The 24391-nt window shown below is 46.4% G+C and overlaps 1 protein-coding gene across 1 annotated transcript in view; it reads left to right on the top strand.

The window, feature by feature from the left end:
- Positions 1-24391, top strand: part of LOC138452544 (balbiani ring protein 3-like) — a 359195-nt gene that overhangs the window by 246890 nt on the left and 87914 nt on the right. Inside the window, exon 10 of the mRNA XM_069604989.1 lies at positions 4750-4896. Coding sequence (XP_069461090.1) covers positions 4750-4896 — 147 coding nt within the window. The remainder of the gene's footprint in view (positions 1-4749; positions 4897-24391) is intronic.

Raw genomic sequence — 24391 nt, 5'->3', positions numbered from 1 at the left:
TGTACTCTTGTTCAGAAGGGTATTGCCATAGCATTTCGGTGCTGGACTGCCCATGTGGGCGGGACAACGACTGATATGCAAAAGGTTATTTCTTATCTGTGAAAGGTACAGTGAGCAAAAAGCGATGGCTGTGGACTCTCAAAGTTGGAAAAAAACACAGAACAGGTTATCATGCCATGTTCTTTCTATAGAGGGGGCCTGCTACCTTTTTTAAACATTTTGCAAGGAACACGGGGCAAGTCACCCTAAGTTAACTGGGGGAACCCAGACGAGGACTCCCTGCTCACTGTGCTCAGAGAGACACAGCTCCACCTCACTGATGAGGCCCAAAAAGGCTGAAACACGTGTATGGGGTTGTTGTAGGTACTCTTGTCCAGAAGGGAATTGCCATAGCATTTCGGTGCTGGACTGCCCATGTGGGTGGGACAAAGACAGATATGCAAATGGGTATTTCCCATCTGTGAAAGGTATAGTGAGCAAAAAGCGATGGCTGCAGACTCTCAAAGTGGGAAAAAAACACAGAACAGTTTATCATGCCGTGTTCTTTCTAGAGAGGGGCACCTGCTACCTTTTTTAAACACTTGGGTGGATGCATGACTTCAGCTCTGCATTCACAGCAATTAGGTGTACCTGGAAAGACTGCCTGTCTCTTTCAGCCTCTTCCAATGCTGCCGCAGCCAAACAGGGTTTGTGAACACAAGACCAACTCAGAGCCTGCAGGTGAAATCTGCTCTTCCTCTGCTCCGGCGTCCTTCTCTGGTCACACTTCCTAGTGAACTGCTAGCCTCGTGCTCAGCATCTTCTACTTCTGCTACTGCTCTCCTTCCAACTCCTGCTCCAGCTTCTTTTTACTGCTCCTTCCTGCTGCAGTCTTTTATGCCCCTCAGGTGGGTTACTTGGCTTCGGGTAAATTCTCTTAGGGCTAACTTCCTGACCTTGCCAAAAGCCTTTAGGCCTGCCTGTCCTTCACTTATGCATGCCTCTTTAGCCCTCCCAAGGGTTATGACCAGAGAGTGCCTTCCTTCCCCAGGCCAAATGGATTCTCAACATCACCCCACCACCCAGGAGGATCCAGCCTCTCCCCTCCATTTGCCTTCATCTGCAGGGCCACCAGCAGTAAGGTGGGCGCATGGTGTGTTTTATCTAGGACTGCCTGTAGGCATCCTAATTATTCATAGTGAGTAATATTGTGGACTCAACTGAGGTCGCTGGTGTTTTTCTAGTGGGCTCATCCAGTGATGCTCTAAAATGCACAAATGCAGCGTGGCAACCTCGCAACACCCAGGTTCTGCCTCTTCCCCCAGGAACAGTTATATGATGGGATTCAATGAGGGATAATGAATAGGTATGAACCTATCGGGTGTGATTAGGGAGTATGACTGTTACTCAGATGCCTTGCATTACAGGGCCCCATAGTTTTCTTTTCAATACTTATCCCAATAGTATGGACTGGTGCTAAGGACTTGATTTAGGACTGGTATAAGTGAATGCGATGAGAAACTTGGTCTAGGTGTCGGCTGAGGGATTGGGATGATAGCCTGAGATGTTCTCATTACAGTTCAATTTGAGGGACTGGAGAGAGGAACTGGAATACAGAACTAGGAGCAGGATTGGGATTAGAGACAGGAATGATGGACTACAAGTAGGAGTGGTATCAAGAGTAGGAATGGGAATGGGAAAGGGGGCTGGTATTGAGTACCAGGAGAAGTACTCAGATGAGGGGGTAGCAGTAGGACTTGGATGAAGGACTGGGATGAGTGACTGGTATGAGGGACTGGGACGAGGGACTAGAACAAGGAAGTAAAGTAACACCTGAACAAGTGATTGGGGCACGGGACTAGCATTACAAACTGAGACAATGGGCTAGAAAGATGGTCTGGGGTGAGGGCTTGAAGTAGGACTAAGATGAGGCAGTAGACGTGGGACCCGACCAAGGGCCTTGAATGAAGGAATGGAGTAAGGGAATGCAAGGGGGATTTGAGTGGGGGACTAATAGTAAGAATGGGCAGAGGGACTGGTCAAAGAACTAGGAATAGGCTGGAACCAGGGACGGGTACAGGATTAGGAGGTGGGATGGGCTGAAGGATTTGGTCAAGGAACTTTGACTCAGACTTCATAAATTAACCGGTTTGCATTGTGTTCTTGTCCCTGTATGTCTTCAGGAAGAATAACACTAAATTTAGCAATCTGTGCTGCAGCCAGTGCACATGAATAGCATGCCCAGTTTCCATGCCAACCACATTCTGCATCTTAACAACCCCTTCCTTCTCTCTCGACTCTGAAGCCTTTTCTGGCCACAAGGTGGTGCTTAAGTGGCTCTTGGTGTTTGCGTAAGAGCTACCATATGTGCCTACTCGAAAAAAGTGCCCATTCACCTGCCTGGCATAATATTCTTGTTATTATTATTTGTGGTTTTCATTGCATTTAATGCAAGACTCCTCCAGCTTCTAAGTGCCAGACTGGGGATAGAAGCCACGAAGAGTCCATTGTCCTTGAGCTCCCCACTCACCCTATGTAATTTCACACCTGTTGCATAATATGGATCTCCGAGTCTCCAAGATCGTGAACTCCCACAGTATTTTGGCTATAATATGGAGGAAGGAGCTGGTCAATTCTGCTGTGTCACATGGTCCAATTGTCACGTTTCTTCTATGTAGAGATGATCCCCAGTCTTATCGACTACACCTGCTGTCACTGACCACACATTTATCAAACTGACTCAAACAGTCGCCCAGATGACAAGAGGAACATGCTACTGAGCGCAATTTATCACCAAAGTGGGCAATATTCTGCTGTGCATTTTGCCACGACTGCATCAAAATATGACTGAAATGAATGTAAACTGAATCATCAAACTTTGTACCAAGACCTGAGAGTATGTAATCTGGACCCCTGTCATTTCTAGAGTGCAAAGCATCATGTGTGTGTACAGGTATGCCAGAGAGGACTGAAGTTCACTCTACATGCTGGTCTGATAGCACTGCGAATAGAGCACTTGCTTTGGGATCCCACTGACGCAGGTTCGAATCCTGGCAGGGCCAAACTCAGCCTTTCATTCTTCTGAGGTCGATAAATGAGCACCACACACTGTGGGTAATAATAAGCAGCACTCAGATACCTGAGGGTTCGTAGTGCTACATAAATGCTAAATTACTATTATTAAGCTCACCGTTCAAGGCACCCAGGGCCCAACAAACCCTCCCCTGGCATAAAAATGGAGGACTCAGCCAAGGACAAGTTAGAACTGTCCTTTATTTTCCATAACAGACAGGGATCATACAGGAAAGAATTCTCCAATAATCACAGCTCCTGGGCCTGTGTCAGGCGTTTCTCTGCCATTCTGACATCACAGGTCAGGGATCTTCCCCAAAAATGAAAGAGCCCTCCTGATTGGTTGATTTGGGTGGTATCACCTATGGCTGGCACATATAGAAGTTATTCTACTGGCCCTCACATGTCAGGTGGCTTGCCTGACCCTTGCCCAAAAACAATCTATTACATTGTTGCAGGGTCCCAGGATTAGCATTGGCCCTTGCCCTCTGCCACCCCCCCTGGATTGTGTTCCCTGATTGGCTGGAGCTGATCTCCTCAGGCCTGGGATCCAGCTCTGTTCTCAGCGCTCAGTGCACTTTCTCAAGGTGATGAGAAAGACCATGTGCTCTCAGTGTTGCAGTCAGTATTACCACTTTGCCTTTGAGAGTGCCTTCATGGTTGCAACATTGTAAAACACTGTATGTATCATTCGGTGTCTGCTTCGCTGGGAACTGCTCTTCTTCTCACCATGGGTAAATAGCCATTGTTCGGCTTGGCTGTACCACATGGGTGAAGACAGCAACATTGAGCTTTCGGCTCTGTAATGAGTGAGGATGTATTCTGTTTTTCTGCAGATGGATCTTTGTCTCTGAGCTAAGGAATGTGCTTCTCACCTCTGACCTTGGCTGTGAGCCCTGGCTTGGTGCTGCGTGCAGCTTGATTCTGCTTTGCTTCGTTTTCGTTATGAGGCCTGTGGCTTCATGTAACTCTGCGATGATTTTGCTATGATTACTGTACATCTATATTGTCCTATTCTTCTGACAGTTTAGTAGTATTGGGGTCCTTCCGGGTTCCTTACACGGTCCTGTAGTTCCATATGGTTATTTGCAATACGCTGCTGCAAACCTGCTCTGCATCGCTTCATTGCCTTGTCTTTCCCCTTTCTGCATTTGGCTAATGAGGAAAATAATAAAAGCTTTTGATAGTATGTATTTCCGTCCTCTATCTACAGAACTGTGCGAGCATGTTCTTTGTGTGTGTCCATGTAACTTTGTATGTGGATGAGAATGTGCTTCATGGCTAAAGTTACTATGTTGTGGTGTCTCTAATGACATCAGCACCGCAGGATATTTGTCATTTAATCAATCATGTCCATCGTGGCAGTTGGATCCATGATCAGTGTTGGGGCACCTGTATCCATGATGATGTTAGCAGGATAGGGTTTAAATGGTTGTCTGAGAGAATATCTGTTCACATATGTATTGGTCACTGGGCCCCCAACCAGGGACTGGCTTCTGGCATCTCTGACTCTTCGGGCTGTCAAGCTTATGGGGGTCAAGAGGGGCATTCCAGGGACCCTGTCTTCAGGTATTGCATGCTTTATGACTAAAGTAGAGGGGGGGCTTCTTGGCTACAATGCACTGAAACGTATGATCCTGCTGCTGTAGAGACATCACATGAGTGGGCATAACGTTCCAAGTCTTCCCCTTTCATCAGCCAAAGGAAAACCAGGAATATGCGAGCCAAGTGGCCTCAGGTGTCGCTATAGTGAAGAGGACCACTGCCAGACGGACAAAGACTGCTCAGGGGACTTGAAATGCTGCCGCTACCGCTGCGACCTGAGGTGCATGAGACCGCTGAGAGGTACCTGCATGGGATGTTCTAATGCTGGGATTCCTATTTGACTAGAGTAACAAAACCTGCATTGGCAAAGTCAATCGTTATCTCTTGTGTACTGTGAAAAGTTTGTGTTTGTTATCTTAAAGACCTGTCACCTCTATTATTTGGGCATAGCCTACGAAGAGCAATTACACTGCAAGACAATCTCACTATGGTAACTCAGCAAGGTCATGCTCTGTCTGCAACTTGCACATTACAGCTCCCAGTCCTGATAGGTGCAACTTAACGTTTTCTCCTTTTGAATTCGATAAAATAATCAGCATTCATATTTGTAAGAACATAAAGCCACAAGTAGGTAGTCTATGTTCCCAGCATGCAATTGTATACAATGGGGTGAGATTGCGTAGCCGTCGCCATTTTAGGGAGAGCTGAGATCATGGCTGAGAAGGGTGGTCTACTCAGCCTCATAGCTACGGCAGCCAGGCTGTGTCTGGAAACAGAGACAGGTCTGCTCGTGCCCACTCAATCAGGTGTGGTGTGGTGCATCGCTTGCCCAGCCACACCTGGGCAGAATCAGAATATATGCATCTGAGGAGGTTGGATGGCACCTCAAGGGTGCTGCCGTCTCACAGCTCCATGTATGTGTGGAACCGGTGCATGCGAGTCCTGGTGGAAAAGAAAAGAGAGCACTCCGATTGAACATTCATCTTGATGCCAAGACCTCAACGTTGAATGATCTTTATTTAACAACAGATAAACTAAGGCTTGAGGTTTAATGGAAGCAAGGTTGAGGGAAGGTCATAGTAACATAAGCTAATCAGACTTTCTGGAGAGATGTGGCCCGTCACCCTATCCCTTTCTAGTTGATGCCCACCCTGAACAGGAGATAGAAAGCCACTAACAGCCTTCATGGTTTTAAGTGGCCCTGCACTTCTTTCATGGTTCGCGTGGTTGGATGTTTGGCTTTCGTAGAAGTGGTCAGGGTCGTTCACACCACTCTGGGTGCGCTTGGTCCCCTAGATCTGGGTCAGGCATCAGACTCCCCTAGACCTTTGCCAAAATCCCTTTGGGCTCTGGAATTTCTACCTTAACCCCATTGGAGCTGATCATGGACCTTGCCACAATCGCGCCCAGTGAGTGGGTCTCAACCACTTCTCTGGCTTCTTCTCCCTTGGATTGGGCATCTCCTCCTTCTTAGCTGGCGCGTCCTGCTTGTCTCTAGCTTCCTTCCTTCATGTGTCATCCTGACATGCCCCTCTCATCCTGCCACACCCCTCTCATCATGCTCTGCCCCTCTCATCCTGCCCCGCCCCTCTCATCCAGCTCTGCCCCTCTGATCCTGCCACGCCCCTCTCACCCTGCTCCACCCCTCTCATCCTGCTATGCCCCTCTCATCCTGCCCTGCCCCTCTCATCCTGCCATGCCCCTCTCATCCTGCCATGCCCCTCTCATCCTGTTCTGCCCCAAACATCCTGGCCCGCCCCTCTCATCCTGCCACTCCCCTCTCATCCTGCTCTGCCCCTCTCATCCTGCTCCACCCCTCTCCTTCCCACCTTGGCTTTTCACTGCTCAGACTCTCCACAAAAATGTATCATCCTCTGTGAGATTCTTTCCACTCCACCTTGATATTCTATTTACCCCCCTTTGACTTCTTAGCTGATACCTCCGCTGCCTCCTTGTTTCTCCTTCCACCCTTACATATGTCTATCCCACTCCTCCTATTTTCCACCTGCTCCTGGTTTCTCCTTCCAACCATACTCACGTCTATCCCACTCCTCCTATTTTCCACCTGCTCCTGGTTTCTCCTTTCACCGGTACTCACGTCTATCCCACTCCTCCTATGGTCATGGCCATAGCCCCAGGACCTGGTACTCAGGGCCTCTGGGCCACATCACAGTGTCCCCGTATGGCCTCAAGGGCCCAATCATGCCCCCAAGACTCTCCTGGAGTCAGTCCTGGCGCCATAAGGCAGAAGAAGGAGCTGGAGCTCTCAATGGGAATGGAACAACATGGCTGCCCCCACATGGTTCAGTTCAGAACTGAACCATGCGGTCTAGCATCTAGGGTGTGATCAGGCCTGAAGGCACCTGGGATACCTAGAGACTATTTAAGCCACGCCCGAGCTGCAGCACACGCTTCGCGTTGCTCTGCACTCGCAGCGTGACATTCACCGCGATCTGTCCTCAGCATTCCTGGCCTGCACCTGCAAGGAAGAGAAGAACTGTTAGACATAGGAGGTAGTTAGTTATTATCAACAGTTTACAGTCAACATTCATTAAATTAGCGCTGTAGAACAAATGATTCAATCCGTTTTTAATAATCATTTCTATGAGAAAACACATAATAGCTTAAAAAAGCGGTGGGTCAATCCTATTCACTTTACGTAAAACAATCGTGCATTGTTTGAAAAGACAAACAACTTTGTTGTGACACTTAAACTTTGCCAATGGAATTAGTGGCTTCTGTCTTACTGACAGGAGTTTGGTTCAGTAATCAGTGTGGGGAGCAGTTGCTGTCTCACACTGTTCACGGGACCTAAGTTGGGGTTGTTAAATCATCAGTCTAGTATTAATTCTAGATGGTAGAACTCGACACGCCTCCGATAATTAAGAAGAAGAAGAAGAAGACATGTTTCAGTTCTTACAACAAGTCATAGAACTTTCTTCAGGAGTAGTGTCATATTCTAAAAAACAACAACTAAGACAACAATATTAGAGCGTGCTATCATTGTGCATCTCTTGGGTTGATGGTTTTTGTTGCCAGTGTTTAGTGTTAAACGTGTATGTTCTTGCTGTAGCTGTAGATCACAAGAAAGTATAAAAGGATAAAAGCTTTAGATGCTAATTGCACTTTGTAGATAAATTTAATTTATCAGACATGGCTAGGTTAAATAATTACCTAGTCTAGTCGTAGACGAGTGGTTCTTGAGGAGGGGTATTCCTGTATAATGCAGGCTTTAATCCTCTAGGTCCATAGTGGGTGCTTTAATAGGGCTACTAGGACCTGCAAGTTTAATATGTATAAGTTAAAAAACTGCTGTCAGTTTAGACTGGCTTAATCTCCTTAAACGCATGAAGTGTAATCAATAATTGCTTACCATAAGTTGAGGGGCAATTCTTCAAGATTTTAACAATGTTGGGACCGAGGTTAACAGGTAATCAGTCCTTCGGTGTAGAGCTGGTCCTTTCATAGAGCAAAGGTACTCAAATGAGTCTGAAAAAGATTTATTTACTCTTGTAACCTCAAGTTGTGTTAAGAAGTAGTGGGCATATAATTGTAGACATTGTATTGAGAGCTCACCTTAATGATGTACGAGTAGTGCATGCTGTTGGTGGCTTTACTAAATAAAGTCTTCTTTGGTATCTGCCAGTGTGAAAACCGTAAGTGGGTTTCTAGAAGTAAAATGAAACGGATAGTGGCTATTAGTTGTTAGGTCGGCAGTTCTAAAAAAGCCTATTTTGTCAGTATCTCGGGGTACGTTTTCTCCCTGATATTTACAGAAAAGTCTGTGAAGGAAAAAAGTAGAGTGGTTACCTTCTTTCGTTTGACTCCGTCTGATCGATTGTGCTTGCTCGCTCCCAACAACATTGCGACGCTGTTTCAATGTGGATAGCAGTCGCCATCTTGGGTTTAGGAAGTTATATAGGCTCTGTAGTCCTTTTTTAATCTCCAAGCTGATCGCGGGAAGTTACCGCGCTGTTAGCTTAGTGTCAATGAGTAGTAGATAAGCAGGGAACGGTCATAATACCGCTAATAGAGGTATATTATTAACTGAATAAGACTTGAGTATAAACAGCTAACCTCTGTAAGGAGGGAATATATATACACGATAGACCGTGAAGAAAGGCCATATGGTTACTAGATATTCCCTTGTAACTCTCTAACGCGGTATATTATAAATTCCATTGTAGTTCTATATGGATTAGTAGTGAGTGGTTATATATACTCAGGGGAATAGTATCCAACCTCTGTGGAGAACTAGAGGTCTGTATTCAAAAATGGAATCATTCCGCTCTGTGGCTAATACGAAAATGGCTCTTAGAGCCGATAGGGCAGATAGATTATATTTTGTGCCATTCTATTGCTTCGTTGAGCCCTGTTTTGTCACTTTGGGTCTGGAAAATGAGTCTTTGCTCCCTTTCAAGTAGTATTTTTTTCTTTTTCAGGGGGTCTTTGCCTTTGATCATAAGCAGAACTGTCCATTTGAAATCTTCACTTGAGTGGTTGTATTCTAAATAGTGTTTGACCATAGGTGCCATTAAAGTTTTATTTCTGATGCAGCTTCTGTGTTCTATCATATAGGTTTTTACTTTCCGTATTGTTTTACCTATATAATATTTGCTGCATGGACATGTAATCATATATTTGAATTAGCGCCTTTCTGGCTCTCACTGCTAAATCTGATTCTAGATGTCCTTGTTCATGCATTTGAATTAGCGCCTTTCTGGCTCTCACTGCTAAATCTGATTCTACATGTCCTTGTTTATGCATTTGAATTAGCGCCTTTCTGGCTCTCACTGCTAAATCTGATTCTAGATGTCCTTGTTTATGCATTTGAATTAGCCCCTTTCTGGCTCTCACTGCTAAATCTGATTCTAGATGTCCTTGTTTATGCATTTGAATTAGTGCCTGTATGCATTCTAGTCCTGAATAGGATTGTTAAATCTAGGTGCCACTGCGGTAGCATATTTGCATTTTAGTCCCTACTGGGTTTGTCAAACCTAGGTGCTATTTCTGCCCAACATGAGCAAGACTTGCCTTTTATATACACCCTGGTCCCTAGCCTTGACCATTCAAACTATCACCATAATAATGGCCTGTACCAACTCTACACCTTGCAACTTGCAAGAGAGAAACTCACGACTTAGAGCAAGGTTGCCTCGACTCTACGACCTCAAAAACAAAATAACTAGTCTATCAGGCCTTATATCTATTCCAACTGCCACTAACCCCAACCCTCTTGCCTTAGCGGCTGTAAAGTGTCCTAAATTACAAATCAGCTTGCACTACAAACAGAAGAAACCAAACCACCCGAGTCCTAGACTCTTCCAAGACACAACTACAACTCCCACCCTATCAGGAGCCCTTATCAATGCAAGGTCCCTCATAGCACACAACACAGAAATTGCTGACATCCTCACTATGGATAACTTAGATCTTCTTGCTGTCACTGAGACATGGCTCCATGATGCCGCAGGTCCCGCACTCATGATTGCCATACCAGACAACTACAATATACTAAGAGTTGATCAGCCTAACTCCAGAGGAGGCGGCATGGCCATCATTGCCAAAATGAAGCTAGCTGTAAGACTCACCCCACCGCCAGCAATTACATTGTGCGAACTTCTGCTAAAATACCCATCTCTAATAACAGCACACTAACCGTTCTTCTAGTGTACAGACCACCAGGCCCACTAGGTAACTTTGAGGAAGACTTATCCAGCCTCCTCACTAATAGCATCAAAGATTCCACCCAGCTCCTATTACTAGGTGACTTTAACTTGGGATTCAATTAATTATTCCAAGATGGCGGCTGGTAGAGGGTAGACATACCAGCCGCGCGCTCCGGCCCCGAGGGGAGAAACTGTGCGGTCCACCACCCCGCCACAAGATGGTTTCACCCGCAAATTTGAGGGAGACACCCCCGAGTGTGCCTGTGCGAGGGAAAGCCGGACGATCGAAGGGAGAAGGGCTGTTTCCCGGCAGTACGTGTGCCCCGGCCCGGATCGGCCTGTGCCGCTGCAGAGGAGCCCGCCTCTTGCAGAGTGGAGCATGAGGAGCGACATCGGATGGACGGCGGGCGCCGCGGGCCGGGTGTCAATGGGCCGGGGGTGCTCGGGCCCGGGGCAACGAGGAGGCGGGGAGCTGAGATCAGCAACTGGAGCGCAGGTGCACGGGAGGCAGAGCAGCTCGGGGCGGGTGCCCGCCGCTCCAGCAGAGGAAGGAGGGAGATGGAGGATCGGCCGAGTCCCCGCCTGGGAGACGTGCTCGGCTGCCGGAGACATTGCGTTGAGTCGGGGACCCCCGGGCGAGACCCGAGGTGGAGCGGGCGGGTCCCCGGTCTCCTGAGAGAGGACTGCAACAGGAGTGCTTGGAGGGGGCCGCGCCAGCCGCTCCTGAGGTGTTGGGTGCTCAGGCTGGAGAGGTGACAAAGGTGGCAGTGAGGCCCGAGGGGCCTCCTATAGGACCTTACTCGGGAGTAACTTCAGCTGAGAAGCCCGTAGCGCCCCCTGCCACAAGGCTTTGCATTGGGGGCAAACTGATAAGTCCACCAGTGTCAAAACTGGTTACTGAGGATCAGTCCGGGCGGTGCAATCCCCCGCATTGCATGTCAGACTATTCCTTGCTGCATCTAGCCAACCCACCCAATTGTAGCTCCCCAGTGGTGCCACACTGGTGGTCCGCTGGAGTGGAGAACCACTGGGAACACCAGCTGCCGCAAACATATTTTAAGGCTCTGGTGGGGAAGGCTCTCGAGGGGGAGGTTTCGGTGTGCCGGCGGCTCGCGCTAGGAGTCGCGTGGGCAGGCGAGCCCTGGTGAAGTTAGCAGGGAGCAGGGCAGCTCCGCCAGGAGGTGAAAGACTGCAGGGGAGGAAAGCGCCGGGCCCCACTTTGTGCACTAGAAATTGAAGCGATGGCGGCACGGAGTAAAGGGAAAAGCGGCAAGTCATCGCAGGACCCACGGGACCCACAAAGTACCCGCCATTTCTTATGGTCTGTGCAGGACAGAGGGGATGGCTTGGCGTGAGGGAACGAAGGGCTTGAGGGGACGGGACCCGCTGGGGAGACGAGGGACTTATCCCCGGTGAATAGGCAGGACTTTGTGGGTGAGATCCAGGCCCTCCACTCCAGCTTGGCCAAGACATTCCAGGAGCAGTTCCAGCTTATGCGCTCAGACTTAAACGAAGCGCTGGGGGAAATCAAGCGAGACTTAAGGCAGCTGGGGGAGAGGACGGATCTGTTGGAAAGGGGGCTTCAGGAAGTGGAAAAGGATTCTACTGCTAACAGTGAAGCCATAGAGCGCCTTGACGTGGCAACCCACAATTTGGAGGTACAGATGGAGGATCTAGAGAACAGATCCCGAAGGATCAACATACGAGTGAAGTTAATGCCGGAGTCGGTCTTGGAAAAAGGACTTAAAACAAGAGATTCATGGCCTTTTCGCATAAATACTGGGGAGGCTGCCCCAGGAAGCATCGAGCTGGACCGGGTCCACAGAGTGGACAGGCTATCCAGGGGGCCCTCCCCGAGAGCCAGGGATGTCCTCGCGGCCTTCACCAGGTATGCTCAGAAAGAGGCAGTTCTCCAGGCGGCGAGGAAAAAAGAGCCAATAGTGTTTAAAGGCCACCATAAAGCTTTATACCAAGACCTGGCAAGCGTCACCTTGATAAAGAGGAGACAGATGGCCCTAGTGCTGAAGGTATTGAATGAGCGAGGAGTGCGCTATAGGTGGACTTTTCCATTTGGCCTCGTTTTTGACTGGGAGGGCCATCAGAAACGGATAATGTCTGTCCAGGAAGGGGCTGATGTGTTGCAAATTGACTTGGAGGGGAGGGCTTCCTGGGGTGAGGGTTCGGTGGCAAGTGGTGGGCCAAGGCAAAGGGTATGGGAATGGTCGACGGTGGGGGATAAAAAGCAGAAGGGCACTCGAGGGAATGGTAGACCATCCAGGGAGGGCGAGTAGGCTCCTAAGTAGAGTGAATAGTTGCTGGCATGGGGAGTGACATACGCAACAACCTGATGGGTAAGGGGTGGTGGACCCGCAAAGGTGGCAGATGGGTTTTGGGGCTGGAGGTGCAACATACTGGGATCAAGAAGGGCAATGCAGTTTGAGGGGGGAGGAAGGAGCAGAGGGAGCGGCTGCTCTGGGGAGTTGGTACGTGGGATGGGAGGGGGGCGGGAGGGCTTCTCACCCTAAGTTGGGGATTCAGGGTGGGAGGACTGAAGGGGGGGAGTTGGTTTGTGGTCGTAGCGTTCGGGGGTAAGCTTGGACTTTAAGGGAGCGAACCATGGAGGTGAGGGGCAGAGGGACAAAGGAGGCTCCAAAGTTACTGATGGGGGAAAGGGAGGTTGGGGCGCAGGGAGGGACCGGGTGCGACGGGCAGGCGCTGTGCAGGGCATGCGCGCAAGTCACCAATCCAGTATTCAGGTGGTTAATGCATAATGTTAGGGGTTTGAACTCCCCTCTAAATTGCACGAAATTAGAGCAGTTCACCAGGTCCCAGAGGCCAGACGTTTTGGCGATTCAGGAGACCCGTTTGCTGTGGAAGGACCAGCATCGCCTGCGGTTGAAAGGCTATCCGCAAATATTGTTCGCGTCGGGCCCCACGAAGAAAGGGGGAGTGGCACTGGCATTCGGGAGGGGGATGGACTTTCATGTGCATGATACCCTCCGGGACAAGAATGGCAGGTTTATCATGGTGAGGGGCGAGTACATGGGCGCTCCATACACAATAGCTTCGGTGTATGGCCCAAATGCGGGCCAGGATTGGTTCCTCCGGGAGACCTTGGGCACTTTATTGGAATTTGCGAGAGGGCAGGTGGTTCTGATGGGTGAACTCAACCTGGCTTGAGATAGGAGGGAGGACGGCACACAGCAGGGGAGGGGTAGTGGTGGTGCAGTAGCTTTGCCTCAATTAAAGGGACGGTGGGAGGAAGCGGGTCTGCGGGATGTGTGGAGGGCACTAAGGGGGGAGGAGGAGGGATTTACCTTTCTCTCAGAGGTGCATGGAACTCAGTCATGAATTGATTACATTTGGGTGTCGGCGAGCTTGATTGGAGGGGTGGAGTCAGTAGAGTTAGGCCCCATGGAGATTGCTGATCATAAGGTGGTCCGAATGGCACTACGACTGGGGGGCGTAGGCACGGGGTGTGGAGTTGGAAATTCCCAGAGGCGCTTCTGAGGGATCAGGCGATGAGGGAGGAGATAGATGGCAAGATCCAGGAATTCTTTGTGCGGAAAAACAGTGTGGATATGAGTTTAGAGACTAGGTGGGATGCCTTCAAACCAACCTTGAGAGGGAAACTGATCGCCCTGCAGGCGGAGAGAAATAGATTATTAAAGGGGTTAGAGGTACAGTTGGAAGGTGAACTAGAGGCCGCCAGGGTGCGCATGGAGAAGAACCCCACCAGAAAAGTGTACAAGGAGTATAGGGCAGCGGAGGGTCAGTTGCGAATCCTGAGGACTAAAAATGCCGAGGCAGCTATGCTAAGAGCTCGACAAAGACTCTATGCAAAGGCCAACAAGGCGGACTCACTCCTGGCACGTTTACTGAGGGGAAATAGGGAACGGAATGTGATTGTGGCCTTGAGGGATAAGAGGGGGGTAAGGCTCACTCGGACTGAAGAGATCAAGGGGAGGTTGGCGGAGATTTATGAGGAATTACATTATTCACAGAATACGGCATTGGGACCGCAGAGGGACTTTATTGGGCTCTCCCCCTTCCGCGGCTGTCCGAGGCCGAGAGGAGCGAGTTGGGCCAAGACATCACCGAAGACGAGGTTAGAGCCACTATAGCGGTCTCTCCCCCGTGGTAAAGCTCCTGGCCCAGACGGTTACCCGGCATCGTTTTATAAAACGTACTCCCACTTGTTGGTTCCACACTTAACACAACTGTTCAACTCTTTCGGGGCTAGAGGTGGTCAATCCCCTTGAGGGAAGAGGCCAAAATAACACTCATACACAAGGCGGGTAAAGACCCTGAGGAGTGCACATCGTATCGGCCCATTGCCCTCATAAACACGGAGGCTAAAATATATACTAAAATATTGGCCAGACAGCTGGAAAAGCACTTCCCCTCGCTGATTCACCAGGATCAGACAGGGTTTGTGGCTGGGAGGCAGACGGCTGACAACATCAGAAGGGTAGCTCACATAGTCGAGAAAACACGGAAGACGGCCACTCCAGCGATCCTCTTGGCACTCGACGCTGAAAAGGCGTTTGATCGGGTGGAGTGGTCGTTTCTGTTCTTGGTTGTGGAGGCAATGGGCCTGGAATCAGCGTTTATAAATATGGTTGCTGCAAACTATAAAAACCCTAGCTCACGGATCTCAGTTAATGGGGAGGTATCCCATCCAATTAGGCTTCAGCGGGGAACGAAACAGGGGTGCCCTCTGTCTCCTTTGCTTTTTGCTATATATTTACAACCCCTGTTGATAGCTATAAGGGGGACAGACAGGATGCAGGGTGTACCTTTCGGGGGACATCAGCACAAGGTCGCGGCTTTCGTGGATGACATGCTTCTCATGCTGACGCAGCCGAAGGGATCCATCAAGGCATGCATAGAGGTGTTGACCGAATTTGGGGGGGTGTCGGGATTGCGGATAAATTGGCAGAAATCCGAACTGATGAATCTATCCCTGGGGGAGGACGAGGCAAAAGAACTGCAGGCACTCTCCCCGTTCAAGTAGAGCCCGGGCGGGTTGCGATACTTGGGAGTTCGGGTGACCCCTTCCCTAGACGGCTGGTTTAGCGAGAATTACCCTCCCTTGTTGAAGGCTATCAGAAAAGACCTGAGTAGGTGGAGCAACCTTAGGATTTCGTGGCTTGGGAGGGGGGGAAGCACTGAAAATGGTAATCCTTCCCAGCATACTCTATCTGTTCCAGGCAATCCCCCTGTCTATCCCTGCAGGCTTTTTTAAGGAGCTGGACCGAGTGGCCAGGCAATTTGTGTGGGAAGGAAGGAGGCTGCATGTTTCTTGGCGCCTCCTCATGGCGTCCAGAGGACACGGGGGCTTGGGTCTATCGGATTTCAGGCGCTACCACGAGGCTGCGCTTCTCCGGGTGATCAGGGAATGGTTTGCGGCAGACTATGATAAGCACTGGGTGAAAATGGATAGGGCAGTGGCCCAACACCACCTGGGTGAAGTACTGTGGCTTCCCCGAAGGCTGAGGCCGCCTCATATATATCTGAGTGATATTACAAAGGGTATGGTAGACACATGGGACAGGGCAGGGGAGAAGCGAGGGATTTCATCCTTCCCGTCCCCATTTATGCCGCTATTTAATAACGGGGACTTCACATCAGGGCTGGAGAGAGGGGCGTTCCGGAGGTGGGAGGAAGGAGGATGTAGGACCCTTAAAGATATGTTTCTTGCCCAGGGAGTAAAAACATTTGAGGAATGTAAGCTACATTTTGGAGTTGGTGAGGGGGAAAGGCTCCGATACTTTCAAATTAGACACTGGGTCATGTCAACGGAAGTTAAGAAGGCAGCAATACGCGCTCTGACACAATTTGAGAGTTATCTCCTAACCCATGATGGTTCCAGAGGTCTTATTTCGGATTTATATAAGCTGTTAGAGAGCTCGACCCCAAAGGTTACATGGCCGTATATGAAGAGGTGGGGGCAGCAGGGGGGGGAGATGGTGTGGGGAGATTGGGAGGCATTGTGGAGGTTAATCCCTAAGGTGGCTAGGGCTTCTCAATTACAGGAAGCATGGTATAAGAATATGTTTGGCTGGCATTACACCCCTGACCGGTTGCATGCGTTTTACCCAATGGCCTCTGACGCCTGCTGGAGGGGATGTGGGGAGGTGGGCACAGCTGCACATATATGGTGGGATTGACCGCCCATTAGACCCTTCTGGCGTGATATGAAGCAGGCCCAATCTGCCGCCCTAGGGTCGAGAGACGGCCAAGATCCACGAAAGATGTTGTTGGGGAAGACTGTGAAGGAATGGATGGGAGGGGGTCGGGGGAGCCGCAAGGCGAAAGTGGTTTTTACCCTAGTGGCGATGGGGCTAATCGCTCAAAACTGGAAAAGACCGGTGATTCCCGCGGAGCAGGACTGGTTTAGGAAACTATGGGATATTGTCTCACTGGAAGGGGCCGCATACGCAGAGGCGGGAAAGTTGGAAAGTTTTGCGGCCGATTGGGGTGAGACATTGGACTATTTGAAGGGGGAGTTTAGAGAGCAATGGTGCCCCCAAAGACTGAAGCTGCTGGACTTAAATTGTTGAGGAGGGTGAAGGGGGACTTTGAACTTCGGATTCTATTCACGCTACGACCGGGGCTGAGGGGGGAGGTGGGAGGGAAACTTTGTTGGTTTTTCATTTTTTTATTTTTTTATTGTTATATTGAAATTAATAAAGAGATGTTCAAAAACTTGGGATTCAATGATGTTGAGGATAAACAGGCCCATTCTATCCAATCAATCTTAGGCGATCATGGTCTTACCCAAAAAGTCTTAGCCCCCACACATATAAAAGAATGTACTTTAGACTGGATAGCCAACCATAACTGCGACACTACCACTTCTAATATTTTACCACAAACCTGGACTGACCACCACCTCATATGCTTCTCGGCCACCATAGAGCCTCCTAAACTAAATACCACTGAAATAGTACCTCCTATGCCTACGAAATGTAAAAAAGATATCACTGCTGAAAGACTACTACCCCTACTCCTTCCAGCCCTCACCGCCAGCACTACTAACCCTGACCCAAACATGCTAGTTGAGACATTCAACAATTCAATGACCAAAGCTTTGGACATGATAGCCCCTATCAAACTTCGTAAAAGTAAACGAGAGTCTCATCTCAACTCATGGTTCACCCCTCACCTTAAAGAACTACGTATCAAAAAACGCAAACTCCAATCTATCTGGAGGCACACACCTTCAGCTGAGAAAAAAACCTTACTTGCCAACTTTTCCAAAAAGTACAAGAAGGAAATCATCCAAACTAAAAAAGACACTTTTAATGAGAGAATCAGTAAAGCTAACTCTAATTCTAAAGAACTCTTCTCCATTCTCCGAGAAATGGAAAACCCAATTGCTCTCATAGACAATGTCCCTAAGGACAAACTATGGTGCACTAGCATCCAAAATGCCTTAGCAAATAAAATCACAACCCTACAATCCAAAATTGCAAAGAAAAAAGCCTCCTTGAGCTCTACTGTAAAACAGACCACCCTCCTGACAGATCCACAAAGTACAACTACACAAAGTAATTGCAAACCATTCAGGTTTACCAACATATCCATTCTGGAAACTGAAAAGGTTATATTATCCCTGAAACCATTGAACTGCCAAGGCGACAGCTGCCCTGCACAAGTTATTAAGGACGCAGCTAGAGATTTAGCACCCTTCATCTCTAAATTAATCAAAGCCTCCTTTAATTCTAGTACTGTATCCACAAACCTTAAAGAATCTTGGGTATTGCCTCTCCTCAAATAAACAGACCCTTGACCCAGCCATCCCCACTAATTATAGGCCTATTACCACGGTCCCATTTCTCCTTAAAATTATCGACAGAGTAGCCTCCCTCCAGATTTAAAACTATCTGGAGTTATACCAACTACTCGGATTGCGACAATCTGGATTCAGATCACTAAATGGTACTGAAACAGCCTTAATTGACCTCAAGACACAAATCGACGAGTTGAGGGATAAAGGTAAAACAGCTATGCTCCTCCTCCTTGACCTATCGGCGGCTTTTGACCTGGTGGATCACGCAGTGTTATGCAACCATCTAGCGTCTGCCGCCCATTTCTCAAGTGAAGCTATAGCCTGGGTACAATCCTTCCTAGCCAACCGTACGATGAGAGTGTTCTCCCCCTTAGCTTCAGCGGACCCAATACATATCACCTGTGGTGTCCCACAAGGTTCATGTGTCTCCCCCACAATGTACAATATCTTCACTAAGCCACTCTTTGACAAACTTGACAGACTAGGGGTAACTTATACTAATTACGCGGATGATATGCAGATCCTCATACCACTATCTGCCAACTTTGTCAAAGACACAGCTACAGTAAACAAGATTTACCTCCTCATTCAGGCATGGATGGCCTCCCACGGCCTCTGCCTAAATGACGACAAAACAGAGATACTGATCCTGGGTTCCGACTCTAACCTTAAAAAACTCAGTCCCAACTATCTCGCCTTCAACATAGATGGCAATATAATTAAGGTGGCAACTGAGGTAAAAACACTAGGTTTCTACCTCGACTCCACCTTATCTCTCAAAAAACAAGTTAACACCTTGGCTTCCTCTACAGCGTGCACCTGTAAATTAATCAGGACCTGCAGACCCTACCTCTCCAAAACCAATTGCATCACACTAGCTAACGCATTAGTAATGTCTAAGTTGGACTACTGTAACGCCCTCTACGCAGGCGCCAATAAAACTGTCATAAACAAAATGCAAATATTGCAAAATAATGCTCTAACAGCAGCCTTGGACATACCCCGCAGAGCGCACATCTCTAAGATCAGGAAAGACCATCATTGGTTAAAAATCAGTGACAGAGTTCTTCTCAAGATGCTATATCTCACCCATAAAGGACTGAACAATACTGCACCTCCTTATATCTCGGCCAGATTGACTAGAAAATCCTCCAGTCACCACACCAGAGCCTCTAACCATTTCCTACTAGAAACTCCTAGATTTAGGCGAACAAAAGCGGGTGGAGCTAGCTTCCCTGTTAGAGCTGCCCAAGCTTGGAATGCACTTCCTATTGCATTGAGAGCTAATGTACCCTACTCCAGATTTAGATGTAAGGTGAAAAGTTGGATCTGGACCAACGACAACTAACAAACTGAACCCTTGCACTAGGCCCTGGATCACTGCATACAACTGCCTTGAAACTTCGGAAATCTGGACTGCAGACCATCTCACTGCCCTCTGCGGGTTGTGAGGTACCACTATCTTGTACCTTTGTATATATGTACTGTAAATATGGTAACATGACATGTATTGCATCAGCTGTTTGTATCCTTTGTATGTAACCTAAGCTTAAGTAATCTTGTACCTGCTGCGCCCGGCTACCCCTGGGTTTGGAGCACATTATCAAATAATAAACATAAACATATGACATATTTGAATTGCAGTTCATCAGTTGCATCTGTTTCCATGGTGTAGCTAGACCTATCTCTGCCTCTTTAGATTTGTTGGTAAATTTGCATACTGAACATTGTCCGCATGGGTAATGGCTAAAAATTCGGCTCAACCCCCATGTGGTGGTTAAATTATCTAGTTCAGGTGGTTTACCTCTGAATTTGCTACTAGTTACCTTGTTTACGATCGTGGTGGATTTTCTTTAGGCAAAGAGTGGACAAGGAAGTTTGCTAGTAGATTGATTAAAAATCTTCCATTGTTTACGCACAATATTGGTTACAGATAGACTCAAATTAGTGAATGTATTTATACTTACTAATCTATCATCTAGGGGTTTTGTCACTTTATATTCGAGTAGGGATTCCCGGTTATTATTACAGGCTCTTTTAGATGCTTTACGTATCAGTTTTTTGGGGTATTCTCGATTTCTCCATTTTTGAGAGAGAATGCCTGCTTCTAGTTCATAGGATTCTTTTGTGCTACTGTTTCTTTTCAGTCGCATAAATTGACCATAGGGAAGGTTATTTTTCAAATGTTTCACGTGGTGACTATGGTAATGGAGGAGGAAGTTGTTATCCGTGTTCTTGTGGTAAGGTCGTACTAATAGGGTTCCTAATTGATTGAAGATGCTTAGGTCAAGGAAATGAATTTCTTCTTTTTCGATCATCATAGTGAATTGTAAATGGCGATTGTTGATTGAGCCATACTACAAAGTTTTTGGCCTCCTCTTTAGTTCCTTTCCATATGACAATTATATCATCTACATACCTAGCCCAAGATTGTAAATGAGTTTGGAACGGATTGTTGGAATAGATATGTTTATTCTCAAAGAGTTCGACATATAGGTTTGCCACACTCGGTGCCATGGTAGCTCCCATGGCAGTCCCTTCTATCTGCTGGTAAAACTGACCTTGGAATTCAAAGTTGTTTTTAGTTAGTGCAACTTCTATGCACCACAGGATGAAAGATGTCGGAACTGGGTCCTCGTCTAGCCTTGTGAGTAGTATTTCCTCTAATGTTTCTATAGTTTGTTGTTGAGGAATATTGGTATATAGAGGAACGATATCCAAAGTGATAAGATATTGTGTTTTGGTATCGTATGGGAGGTTTTCATAGCATTTAATGACATCTTTAGTATCTTTTAGATATGATTCCATTTTGGTAACATAGTTTTTCAAGTAATGTTCAGCAAATTTTGATAGTGGTTCTAAAATGGAGTTTATACCAGCAACTATAGGTCATCCCGGAGGTTTACTTAAGGTCTTATGAATCTTGGGTAGGCAGTAGAAGGTAGGTGTTGAGGGATCTGTGTTGGTTAGGAATTCACATTCCTGCCGACTTATCCATCCTCTGTCTTTGGCTTTTTCTGCTTTTAACTCAATCATTTGTAATAGTTCTTTAGTGGGGTTTTCTGGTCATTTTCTATAGTATTGTGTGTTATTTAAAACTGACTCAGACACTCATCCACATAGTCTTTTTTATCGAGGATGACTATACCTCCTCCTTTGTCGGCTCTTTTTATTATTATAATATCCTCATTTTTAGAGAGATTATTTAGTGCATTCATTTCTAAATGACTGAGGTTCTGGAAGGGAAGATGATTTTTCTTTTCTAGTTTCTCTATTTCTCTGAGGACATTTTTTTCTTTGAATTCCAAGGTCAGTTTTACCAGCAGATAGAAGGAACTGCCATGGGAGCTACCATGGCACCGAGTGTGGCAAACCTATATGTCGAACTCTTTGAGAAAAAATTTCCAACAATCCGTTCCAAACTCATTTACAATCTTGGGCTAGGTATATAGACAATATAATTGTCATATGGAAAGGAACTAAAGAGGAGGCCAAAAACTATGTAGTATGGCTCAATCAACAGAATCGCCATTTACAATTCACTATGACGATCGAAAAAGAAGAATTAATTTCCTTGACCTAACCATCTTCAATCAATTAGGAACTCTATTAGTACGACCTTACCACAAGATCACGGATAAGAACTCCCTCCTCCATTACCATAGTCACCACGTCAAACATTTGAAAAATAATCTTCCCTATGGTCAATTTCTGCAACTGAAAAGAAACACTAGCACAAAAGAGTCCAATGAACAAGAAGCAGGCATTCTCTCTCAAAAATTGAGAAATCGAGAATACCCAAAAAAACTGATACGTAAAGCAGCTTAAAGAGCCTTTAATAATAACCGGGAATCCCTACTCGAAGATAAAGTGACAAACCCCCTAGATGATAGACTAGTCAGAGTAAATACATTCACTAATTTGAGTCTATCTATAACCAATATTGTGCATAAACAATGGAAGATATTTAATCAATCTACTAGCAAGCTTCCTTGTCCACTCTTCGCCTAAAGAAAATCCACCACAATCAGAAACAAGGTAAGTAGTAGCAAATTCAGAGGTAAATCACCTGAACTAGATAATTTAACCACCAGATGGGGGTTGAGCTCAATTATTGGCCATTACCCATGCAGACAATGTTCAGTATGCAAATTTACCAAAAAATCTAAAGAAGCAGAGATAGGTCTAGCTACACCATGGAAACAGATGCAACTGATGAACTGCAATTCAGAATATGTCATATATATGATTACATGTCCACGCGGCAACTATTATATAGGTAAAAACATCCGGAAAGTAAAAACCCGTATGATAGAACACAGAAACTGCATCAGAAATAAAACTTTAATGGCACCTATGGTCAAACACTATTTAGAATACAACCACTCAAGTGAAGATTTCAAATGGACAGTTCTGCTCATGATCAAAGGCAAAGACCCCCTGAAAAATAAAAAATTACTACTTGAAAAGGAGCAAAGACACATTTTCCAGACCAAAAGTGACAAAACAGGGATCAACGAAGCAATATAATGGCACAAAATATAATCTATCTCCCCTGTCTGCTCTAAGAGTCATTTTCGTATTAGCCACACAGCAGAATGATTCCATTTTTGAATACAGAACTCTAGTTCTCCACAGAGTTTGGATACTATTCCCCTGAGTATTTATAATCACTCACTACTAATCCATATAGAGCTACAACGGAATGTATAATATACTGCGTTAGAGACTTACAAGGGAATATCTAGTAACCATATGGCCTTTCTTAGCGGTCTATTGTGTATATATTCCCTCCTTACAGGGGTTAGCTGTTTATACTCGAGTCTTATTCAGTTAATCATATACCTCTATTAGAGGTATTATGACCGTTCCCTGCTTATCTGCTACTCATTGACACTAAGCTAACAGCGTGGTAACTTCCCGCGATCAGTTTAGAGATTAAAAAAGGACTACGGAGCCTATATAACTTCCTACACACAAGATGGCGACTGCTATCCACATCGAAACAGCGTTGCAAGTTTGTTGGGAGCGAGCGAGCACAATCGATCAGACTGAGTCAAACGAACGAAGGTAACCACTCTCCTTTTTTCCTTCACAGACTTTTCTGTAAATATCAGGGAGACAACGTACCCCGAGATACTGACAAAATAGGCTTTTTTAGAACTGCCGACCTAACAACTAATAGCCACTATACATTTCATTTTACTTCTAGAAACCCACTTACGGTTTTCACACTGGCAGATACCGAAGAAGTCTTTATTTAGTAAAGCCACCAACAACATGCACTACTCGTACATCATTAAGGTGAGCTCTCAATTCAATGTCTACAATTATATGCCCACTACTTCTTAACACAACTAGAGGTTACAAGAGTAAATACATCTTTTTCAGACTCATTTGAGTACCTTTGCTCCATGAAAGGACCCACTCTACACCGAAGGGCTGATTACCTGTTAACCTCAGTCCCAACATTGTTAAAATCTTGAAGAATTGCCCCTCGACTTATGGTAAGCAATTATTGATTACACTGCATGCGTTTAAGGAGATTAAGCCAGTCTAAACTGACAGCAGTTTGTTAACTTATGCAAATTAAACTTGCAGGTCCTAGTAGCCCTATTGAAGTGCACACTATGGACCTAGAGGATTAAAGCTTGCATTATACAGGAATACCCCTCCTCAAGAACCACTCATCTCCGACTAAACTAGATAATTATTTAATCTAGCCATGTCTGATAAATTAAATTCATCTACAAAGTGCAATTAGCATCTAAAGCTTATATCTTTTTATACTTCCTTGTGATCAACAGCTACAGCAAGAACATACACGTTTAATACTAAACACTGGCAACAGAAAACATCAACCCAAGAGATGCGCAATGATAGCACGCTCTAATATTGTTGTCTTAGTTGTTGTTTTTTAGAATATGACACTACTCCTGAAGAAAGTTCTATGAATTGTTGTAAGAACTGAAACATGTCGAGTTCTACCATCTAGAATTAATACTAGACTGATGATTAAACAACCTCCACTTAGGTCCCATGAACAGTGTGAGACAGCAACTGCTCCCTACACTGATTACTGAACCAAACTCCTGTCAATAAGACAGAACCCACTAATTCCATTGGCAAAGTTTAAGTGTCATAACAAAGTTGTTTGTCTTTTTAAATAACGCACAATTGTTTTACGTAAAGTGAATGGGATTGACCCACCGCTTTTTTAAGCTATTATGTGTTTTCTCATAGAAATGATTATTAAAAACGGATTGAATCTTTTGTTCTACAGCGCTAATTTAATGAATGTTGACTGTAAACTGTTGATAATTACTAA

Source organism: Ambystoma mexicanum, chromosome 4p (genome assembly GCF_040938575.1).
Source record: "Ambystoma mexicanum isolate Mex_15411 chromosome 4p, UKY_AmexF1_1, whole genome shotgun sequence".
NCBI lineage: Eukaryota > Metazoa > Chordata > Amphibia > Caudata > Ambystomatidae > Ambystoma > Ambystoma mexicanum.
The sequence above is the reverse complement of the archived record's forward strand: the minus strand, read 5'-3'. Positions and strand labels throughout refer to the sequence as shown.